Raw genomic sequence first — 9,770 nt, forward strand, 5'->3', positions numbered from 1 at the left:
AAAAAAAAAAGAAATCCTAGGGAAGGAATTTGTAGCCATTGTATCATTTCCCATCTACCAATCATGTAGAGGATACCCTGGGTGTGGCCCAACCTTGTGTTGACTATCAGTCCTCCTTAAAGACTCAGTTCTTGACATTCAAGGAGCAAAGTGCCAGACTCACTCTACATTTCCATTAGCAACATCCTCAAAGTAAAATAAAAAGATGCCATACTGCCCGTTTAAATGATTCCATCCGAATCTTACCAGGCAGTCGAGACAGCTGGAGAGCCCCAAGAGAACCTTTGGCAGGCCACTTGGATGAGGAAATTCCCTTGTTAAGTACCAATGATAACCAGCGACTTAGCTGCCCTAACTCATAATTCAAATATGCAACATTGAGGAATTGTTCCACTGGTGATAGGAGGATTATTGATCTATAGTTATCATTTTACATAAATAATATTAATAGCATAACCAGACAACATTTAAAAATGCTAACCTTTGGGATCCCTGTTGCAGGATCATATCACAAAGAAACCCTTCATGTACTTAATTCACACGTGTTTATGTGGAACATAAGAAAGTCCAAGATTTTGGCAAGCATTAGAGTGAATCGTTTTATGATAAAGTTTCAATGTCCCCCAAACACTGTGGTTTGGCTGTCTTCAAGGGGTCTTTACCCTAAGAATAATGAAGAAGAAATTCTGGAACTCATGTCAGTGAATTTTTTGAGTTGGCCACGCGATGTTTTGTGAATCACTCACTCACACTTAATTCTCTCACCCATTCGATCACTGTATCGAGTCAATTCCAACTCATAGCAACCCTATAAGACAGGGTAAAACTGCCCTGGGATTTTTCTGAGACTTTAACTCTCCACAGGAGTAAAAAGCCTCATCTTTGTCCTACGGAGAGGCGTGTGGTTTGGAACTGCTGACCTTGCTGAGCCCACTACTCCACCAGGGCTCCTAGTCATGAGTAAACTGTGCCACTTCAAAGGAATGTTATTGAATAAGGTATTTGCCAATGTGTCATCTGGAGCTTATTCTGACATTTATGCCAACACGTAACTCACTATGCCACCAGGGCTGCTTGCCAGGCATTACAGTGAATACCATTTAGAACACAACTCTGTGAGTTAGAAACTTTCATTCCTAAATTTGGAATGAGAAATCTGACAGCTTTAAAACATCGGATAATTTATCTAATATCACCTGCCTAGTAAGTAGTGCCCATCAACCTGATGACTACTGGTTTAATTTTTTTGGGGGGTGGGGCATAGTTAGTGGGAAGGAGACCCTTGTTGATATAAATGGTTAGTCCACTTGGATGCTAACCAACCAAAGGCACCCCAGAAAGTAACAACTTCTACCAACTCAGTCATCAACCCAACCCCATGAGGCAGTTCTATTCTGACACGCATGAAGCTACCTTTGTCAAAATCCACCTGCTGGCATCTGGCACCAAGTTTATGATTTGGTCCTTCCTTTAACTCGAAAATGTGAACATCGGACCTCTCCTTTCTTTGTCACAGTGTCCCAGGAAGAAGGAAGCTGCTGTATGTGAAATCACTGTTAGAAGAAAGAGAACATTAGAAAAGTGTGAAATATTCTTAAGCAAGACACAAATACATAAGTGCTTGTGTTTTCCTCTTTCCCTTCCTGATAAAATGATTGGTTACCTATTTTCCTAGGGAAAACAACTCAAAGAAGGGATAGGTCCAGATATAGGAATGATGAAGCCTCAAGAATTTCCATGGCTTCCTGGTTTCTAAATGTGTTCTAAAACTGACGTTTTAGGGGCTAATTTTTTTTCTAAAACAATGGTTTGTTTTTTAACAGTTTCACTGACATGCAATTCACATATGATACATTTCAATAGTTCAGTCATGATCGTAAGAGTTGTGTAACCATCGCCACAGTCAATTCCAGTACATTGCTACCTCCTCATATTTGTGGTTGGTTAGCTCCCCATTTCCTGCCAGCTTCTCCGGTCATGCCCCTTTGAATCTATTCATCCAGTCAGAAGGGATTCATCAAAGGCTTAATCCACAAGATGAAGATGGTTTTTGGGCTTTCCCTGTCATCCATGACCTTCTGAAAACCAGGTGTTCAGAATTTAAGCTCTAACACTGTTCTCTCCTCCTGGATTTGGATTTTATTATTTATGATTCTTGGATTACATAGGGTGGTGTGCTTCCGCCATGTAGACTTATGTGACATCTCACTTACATGCTTGCTTGTTTTAAGAGCAGTCTTTAAAACTTCAAACACTATTCTTTCTGAAAACCAGGCACCATCTGCTTTCTTTGCCACACTTTACCATAGCGCCCATATCTTCAGTGATCAGTTTATGGGGGTGGGTATGGAACCAGGTCATGCCATAATAACCAATTATTCCTAGATTAGGGCTAAGAGTAATTGCAAGCTCAAAATCCATTTGTATATTTATTGTTTATATATGTCCCTGTTTTGCTTTAAAGACATCTTTATTATTTTGTTGAAAGACATTATAAATTATCCCTTTGGGGAATATGATAGTTCTCTTTGAATTATTAAGTTAGCCAATTGTATGGAATTTAGAACACTGTCAAGAAAAAGAAAGTATACACGTATTGGACAGTTTCTAGATCAAAATACATAGATTATTGATTTGTACAGTTTAACAGCTTAGATGAATGAACACTATGTACACAAACAATGAAGGTTGGAAATAGGGCAAAATTTCCAATCATGCTCATTCACAATGGCAGAACTGGACAAAACGTCAGACTGAAGAACATTACTGCTTCTTAATGGAAACTTGTTTATGTTATTATAAATTCTTTAATGGAGGTCAGGTCATTGAATTATATTTGTTCCAAGGTGTGTGTGTGTGTGTGTGTGTGTGTGTGTGAGAGAGAGAGAGAGAGAGAAAGAGAGAGAGAGATGGGGAACCAGGAAGGAGCTGTATTCTGAAAATTGAGCCTAAGTGACAAAGAGAGAATCCTATATACGTAAAATCCAGCCCTGGCTTCACCTCCAGCTTGCTTTTGAACCTTGTGTGACTCTCCTAAACCTACCACCCTTTTCAGGACTACAGATAAAGTTTGGAACCATCATCACACTGACCTATGCAGCATTGCTCTCACTATTCCAATCCCAGGCTCAAATTCAATATTAAAAACACAGTAACTTCACTATTAATCTTAGAATCCACCTAGTGCTGCAAGATCAATTATAGGATTGGAAGAGAGGCGATTTAGAAGGATTTTAAAAATTCTTTCCTAGACTCACAAACTAACCAGTTGCTCTTGGGCTGATTCCTACTCAGAGCTGCCCAGTGAGTGTAAGAGTAGATCTCGGTCAAGGTTTTAAATGGCTGATTTCTCAAATCACCAGGCCTTTTTTCTGAGGCACCTCATAGTAGACGCAGACTGCTAACCCTTCAGTTAGCAATCAAGCACATTAACAGGTGCTCCACCTGAAGGCTTCATCCCATCTGCCAAAGGTGAGGGACGGTGGGGAGAAATGCAACTAATAAAATAACTCTCAAAAACAGAGGAACGTTAGGAAGTCAATGGAATCCCCATGGAGTCACAATCAACAGCACACAGGCTCCGGCGTGCAGGGCAGGTGCTGCCCACCTGTCACCTAGAATAATATGCTCTGAAAGGGCATTCTTTATTTTGATGAGAATCTTGTAAAGCGTTGTCTTAATTTTTCCAAGAGAAAGCCCCACTCATGCTTATTTACTAAACCCAGATAAGAGTACCAGCCACCTCCTTCTTTGCTCCTGATTGCCTGCCGAGCATTGCCCCAAAGCCCCTTTGTGATGAGCCCCACCAAACAGCCTGCTCTGCAAAGCTCCGGCTTTCTCTAAGTGCCTATTCAGCCCACGGAGGGGACGGTTTGTTTCTGGCTGCATTTAGCACATTCAAAACGTGCAACTCCTAACATCAGGAATTTGTAAGCTGTAATTCTTCTTCTCCATCTCCTAGCTCCCATTTCTTTCGCTGGCGACCCAGCTCTTTATAAAGATTTCTCTGACTGCCGGGGGGCAGCCCCCGTTGCCGCTATCACAAGTGCCTAAAGTTGTCTGTGTTGAAAATATTTATAATGAGGCAGGGCTCCTGGAGCCTCTCGGGAAGTGGCGCCAAGTCCTGTTCTTTCATTCCACGGTTTCCTGCAGGTGGCAACAATAGGCCCATCCACCCCTTCAGAAAAGGGTACCTACTTCGGAGGAAAATATACCTCTCTTGCTTTGATGTGCCCATGTGGCATCACACTGTGCAATTGAGCTGCCTGAGCTTCATTTGTGTGGGGGCTAGTGTTTCTAGAGGGTTAGGATGTCAAAGTTGACCAATTTTTTTGGTAATATGTATTCTCATTTCCTGCCACTCCCAATTTTTCAATCTCTTCAGAATGAGTTGTGCGAGTCCAGAGCCATTCAGTCCATAGGATTTGTGTATCCCTATTCACATAGCAGCAAATCAAAGCTGGCGCAACAACATGGCAGCTATAGCAGTGCACACCTTCCGAACATTTGCACAACACTTAGGTGCATAGAGTGTATCTACCTATCAATATAAACCCCACCAAACCCACTGCCCCTCAAACCTACTCTACAATGTGTCCAAGACTGTCAGTCCACAGGGGTAGGCAGGCTCATCTTTCTCCACGGAGGGGCTGGGGAAGTTGAACAACCAACCTTGCACCAACGGACACCACCCAACTGATGGCAGTCCAACCGACCCCACCAGGAGCCCCCACATTTCATAATCTCAGAGAGTAAATGAATTGCTTTCCCTGGCTCTAGGTGTTCCTTACCGACTAGTTAGATTCATGTATTTTTAAACTGAAGATCTCTATAACAAAATGTTGCAATGTTAAGAACTTCAAGTGTAAGTTCAGCAATGTTCATTACATTCACCAGGTGGCAGTTGGTACCACTATCCAATTTCAAAAGATTTTTATCACACCATGCAGCTAAGCCATAACACCACGTCTCCCCCTCCTCATTCTTGGTAACCTTAAAAAACAATAACAGAAACAACATAAAAAGGCCTTTATCTCTCTGTATTTGGGATGATACAGCATTTCTCATGTCTTATCTGACTTATTTCACCAGCATAATGTTCTAAAAGTTCATTCTTACCGTAGCATGTATCAGAAAGGTGTCATTTCTCTTTGTGACTGAAAATACTAGTACTTTAATAGGATCAGTGGAGTGGTGTCCAGTCTTTCCCAATGGAAAAACCTTATTGCCATTGAGTCTATGCTGATTCATAGAGACTATTGGGCAGAGTAGAATGGCCTCTATGGGTTTCTATGACTGTAAATGTTGATTGGAATAGAACCCTTACTTTTCTCGGGTGGAGCTGCTGGTGGTTTTGAACTGCCGACCATGTAGTTAACAGTCCAATGCGTAACCCACTATAACCACCAGGGCTCCTCCCTGTCCCGTCTAGTCCTGAGTAAATTCACGTTTGTTGCTCTCCTGTAGTTGATGCCTTCCAAGTTCTTGCAGTTACAGGATTCACTGAGTTTCCCAAGGTCTAGAATGTGTTGTTAAAATATATATCTTTTAAGAAAGTAAATAGAAATCTCTGATAGAAATGAAAGAAAGAAAAGCTGAGTGTCCACACAGTCCCTGCCTCTCCTCAGCTGCTTTTCACAATTGGGGCTACCTCCTCCCGAAGCCAGGGGGCGCTTCAGGGGCCTGGTCGACCACCTTAAATGCAGGAGGGCTGGGCCAAGGGGCAGGGGCAACCTTGCTTCTTGTCATTCCAGCTCCACGCTGTCTTTATGCTCTTGGAAGAAAGGAAACTAGGGAGTGTTGTGTGCGCCGCCCAAAAGACCTTCCTTGAGCATGGTGTCACTGTCCGTTTCCTCCTGGTGCTTTGCAGAGAAGAGAGAGAGGTGGGCGCCCACCCTGAGGACGGCTAGAGTGAAAGGAGACTCCCTGGAGGGTGTTTCCCTTTGTTCTAAAATTTGCATGAGCTGACCCAGCCCGGTCCCTGCTTTTCCCACTTTCCTCTCCAACAGAAGGCCGCATTCCCGGAAAACAAGGCAAAGACATACGTCACAGTAAGCAGGCTGGTGATTGCTTCCGAACCAGAATGAAGCATAGAGCTCTGACAAATCAAAAATGTCCCTCCTTCCCATGGTGGTTTCTGATTTCATCATAATTCAAATCACTTTGCTGTTGGAGGTACGTTTAGGTCAGCCAATGTGTGCTTGGAAATTTCCCCTCGAGCCCCTCTCTACCCACTTTCCCAAGGCCATCTCAAAGGTTTAGTTCTTCTTACACTGTTGTTGTGCCAGTTACCAGCCTGACTCTGACCCCCAGGACCCCATGTGTGTAGAATAGAACTGTGCTTGACAGGGTCTTCCCAGGCTGTGCCCTTTCAGAAACACATCTCCAGGCCAAGCTTCCGAGGCGCCTCTGGGTAGGTTAAACTAGCAATGTTTTGGCTAGTAGTTGAGCACTTAACTGTTGGTGGCACCCAGAGACTCCCTTTATCAATCACAGAACTTGAAACCCTGAACATTATTCATCTTTATACTTATTAAAGCATGTTCCCAAAGAGGTCTACAGATAGACATTTTTGGTAACATGCTATGCTATAGACACAGACACACACACACACACACACACACACACACACACACACACACACGTTATATATAAACTACCACGGAGCAACACCTGATCTTGGTATTGGAAAATGAGGAGTATCCCAGTGCTGCCAGGTGAGAACTCTGAGCGCTCCTCCACACTCTGTCCTTTTTACCCCCACTCAGGCCGTGAAGGAAGGGCCCTGCTTGGAAGGCAGACAGGGAAATGGTACATTTTAAGCACAAAACTCAGCAGGGAAAATGGAGAACCCCCAGGAGGAGGGTTTGACACTTGGGCAGGGCATTGAACAGCCATGTGAAAGCAGCATAGCAGAGTCCAGCCGTTCTCAACTTGTGGGCCGTGGCCCCTTGGGAGTCACCCAATTCCTAACAGTCACAAAATGACAGTGACGAAGTAGCAACAAAAGTCATTTTATGGTTGGGGGGTCACCACCCCATAAGGTACTACATGAAAGGGTCGCAGCATTTGGAAGGCGGAGAAGCACTGGCGTAGTCTCTGAGCAGACCACAGCCTGTGCAGAAACCTAACTGTTTGTTTTTGGGGTTGCTTGCAGATGATCACTCCAGGATACTGCTGAAGTCAGAAAATAGCCACAGCAACTCTGACTACATCAACGCCAGCCCCATCGTGAGTACATGACCTGAGCTAGGAGTGAGCGCTTGCTTGCTCCGTATGAAGGAGCCACATCACAAGAGGAGGTCTTATTGGGGTTGTGGGAGGGTTTGGGGGGAGGGGGGATGCAAGGACTGTGTGCCATGCTTTAGTTAAAAAAAAACAAAACATCAACCTCAAAATAACTCACTGCCATTCAGCTGATTCTGACTCATGGTGACCCTCTAGGACAGGGTGGAACTGGTCCTATGGGTTGTAACTCTTTAAGGATGTAGAGAACATCATATTTCCCCTATAGAAGGGGCTGGTGATTTCAAACTGCTGACCTCGTAGTTAGCAGCCCAATATATAACCAGTACTGTACCAGGGCTATGGGTCTCTCTAAGTCAGAAGCTGGTACTTAATCTCAAGTCTACAGGGGCAGAGGCTGGCTCTCCATCTCTTAGCCTGTCTTCCTGCGCCTTCCTGGCTAGACCTCCTGCACCAGGTGGCAGCTGTTGTGTAAGGCAGGGCAGGTAGGGCGTGCTAAGTCTAATGATGGGTAGAATGTCTAGCAACAGCAGCTCGATCCTTCATTAACAGGAGTTGGTGACTCTGAGAATAAATCTCCATTGGCTATATTTCCCTTTTCTGAAGCAACTTATTCCTATACTTTTTCTAGAAGAATGAGGAAAAGCCAAACCCAAATCTGTGACTTCTTAAAACAATTGAAGACACGATGGTAGATTCATAATTACAGGTTATTTCCCTGCAGGTTAAGTCAGTGGGTGGGGAGCCTACTCTTAAGGAAAACGAGAGTGTTCTGTGACTGTGTACTCAGGGAGCTGGCACTGTAGAGGAGTGTGAGATTTGAAGCAGTTTCTATTTCTGGAAACACTGGGTGGCAGCTTCTTATAATCCATTTGTTTAAGACCCCTGTGAATAGCAGGCGTCCCTATCTTCTAAAGAGTTCCTTAGCAGCCCGTTCCTGGTGTGGACCCATCACCTACTGTCCTGCGCTCCATTTGAGTATTGTGTGGAGCTTAGGGACAGCAGAAAGAAACTGCCAAACATGTGATAGCCAGGAGCCCGCTGAAGGTTGAACAAAGAAGAGGAATGAGACAGGTTAAAAGGTCAGATTTAAGCGATGACTCGAGCCAGGTTTTCACAATTAAGTTAGAATGATTGTAGGTATGAAGAGAGTGAAATGAAACCGCTCAAAGATTGAACTTTTTTCAGAAAGCCCGACTGACAGCATTTTAACCCACTGTCAGAGGAAAGGTAGAGATTTAATATGTGTTTCCGAGGGGTCTCGGTGGCAAAGCCCACCTCTTTATTTTTCTCCAGTGTGGTCTTCTGGGAAGTGTCAGCGCATCTCACTGCAGTTTCCAATTTACTTTGGATCAAATGTAGTCCCTACAAGACGTAGCGCAGCTGTAATGAGCCTACAGGGGGCAGATGGAGAGGACGTAGCATCAGTAGGATTCCCCCCCACTCCCGCCCCAGACTCATAGCAAGCCTTCATGCCAAGTACTGACCATCTTGCTTTGGCCCTTCACAGTAGGCTTTGCATCAGAACAGTTACCCATCTGCTTATAAGCAGAGCTGTTGATAGCAGACCATTTTTATAGTTGTTGATTCTATTTATGCCACTCTATCCATTGCACATTTATTGTTGTTGGTTCCAACCCACGTTGACTTTATGCACAACAGTAGGAACCGCCGCCTGGTCCTGTCCCATCCTCACAGTGGTTCCTATGCCTGAGCCCATTGTTGTAGCCATGGAGACCACCCATCTCCTTGAGGGCCTCCTCTCCTTCACTGCCCCTCCGCTTTGCCAAACACACTGTCCTTCTCCAGGAACTGCTCTCTGCTGATTACATGTCCAAAGTACTTAAGACGAAGTCTCACTGTCCTTGCCTCTAAGGAGCTCTATGGCTGTACTTCTTCCAAGACCTTCTAATTTTCATAGATTCATACTTTGCACATTCCAAGTTCCAAGCTCTATGGCACATAGCTTATTATTAGGGTTCAGCGCATCAAGTCACCTTTCTGGAAAATTCAAAACCCTGTACAACAGAGCACCATGAAGCACACTTGGCTTAGAACAAGGTGAGTTACAAGTGAAGAGTTGAGTTGATCCATTGAACTTGGTCTCTACTCCCCTGAGCCTGAATTTTTATTCATTGTTTTTTGTTTGTTTTAAGGAGGGAATGAGTCATAGCTTTCATTTCTGTACCTGCGGCAGAAGTAGACCATAAAGCTTCATTTCACCTCGTGTTGTAGATGTTCTTACTTGAAGCTGTATTTAGTCTTTCATAACCACTATGTGATGTGTGGAGTATTTTTCTATCGGAAGTTTTTTAAAAATCAAGGCAAAGCCTCATTGATTTTCCAATCTCTCACTTTATGCATGTAACATAATAACTCATAAAGCTGAGTTTTATAAGGGCCTGAGTTTGACTCCTAAAAGATGGACATTAATGATGTCAACTGTCCAGGGGATGGAGGGTGGGGATGTTTTCTTCCTGCCGTGGCATCTAGTCTCGAGAATGAGCCATGTGAGAAGGCCAGAC

General features: G+C 44.0%; 1 protein-coding gene across 1 annotated transcript in view; it reads left to right on the plus strand.

Annotated features, from left to right (window-relative positions):
• PTPRN2 (protein tyrosine phosphatase receptor type N2) overlaps positions 1-9,770 on the plus strand; it is a 1,475,949-nt gene that overhangs the window by 1,399,436 nt on the left and 66,743 nt on the right. Inside the window, exon 16 of the mRNA XM_045290142.1 lies at positions 7,157-7,230. Coding sequence (XP_045146077.1) covers positions 7,157-7,230 — 74 coding nt within the window. The remainder of the gene's footprint in view (positions 1-7,156; positions 7,231-9,770) is intronic.

This window comes from Echinops telfairi, unplaced genomic scaffold (genome assembly GCF_000313985.2).
Source record: "Echinops telfairi isolate 266 unplaced genomic scaffold, ASM31398v2 ScPeMD7_31;HRSCAF=116, whole genome shotgun sequence".
Lineage (NCBI taxonomy): Eukaryota > Metazoa > Chordata > Mammalia > Afrosoricida > Tenrecidae > Echinops > Echinops telfairi.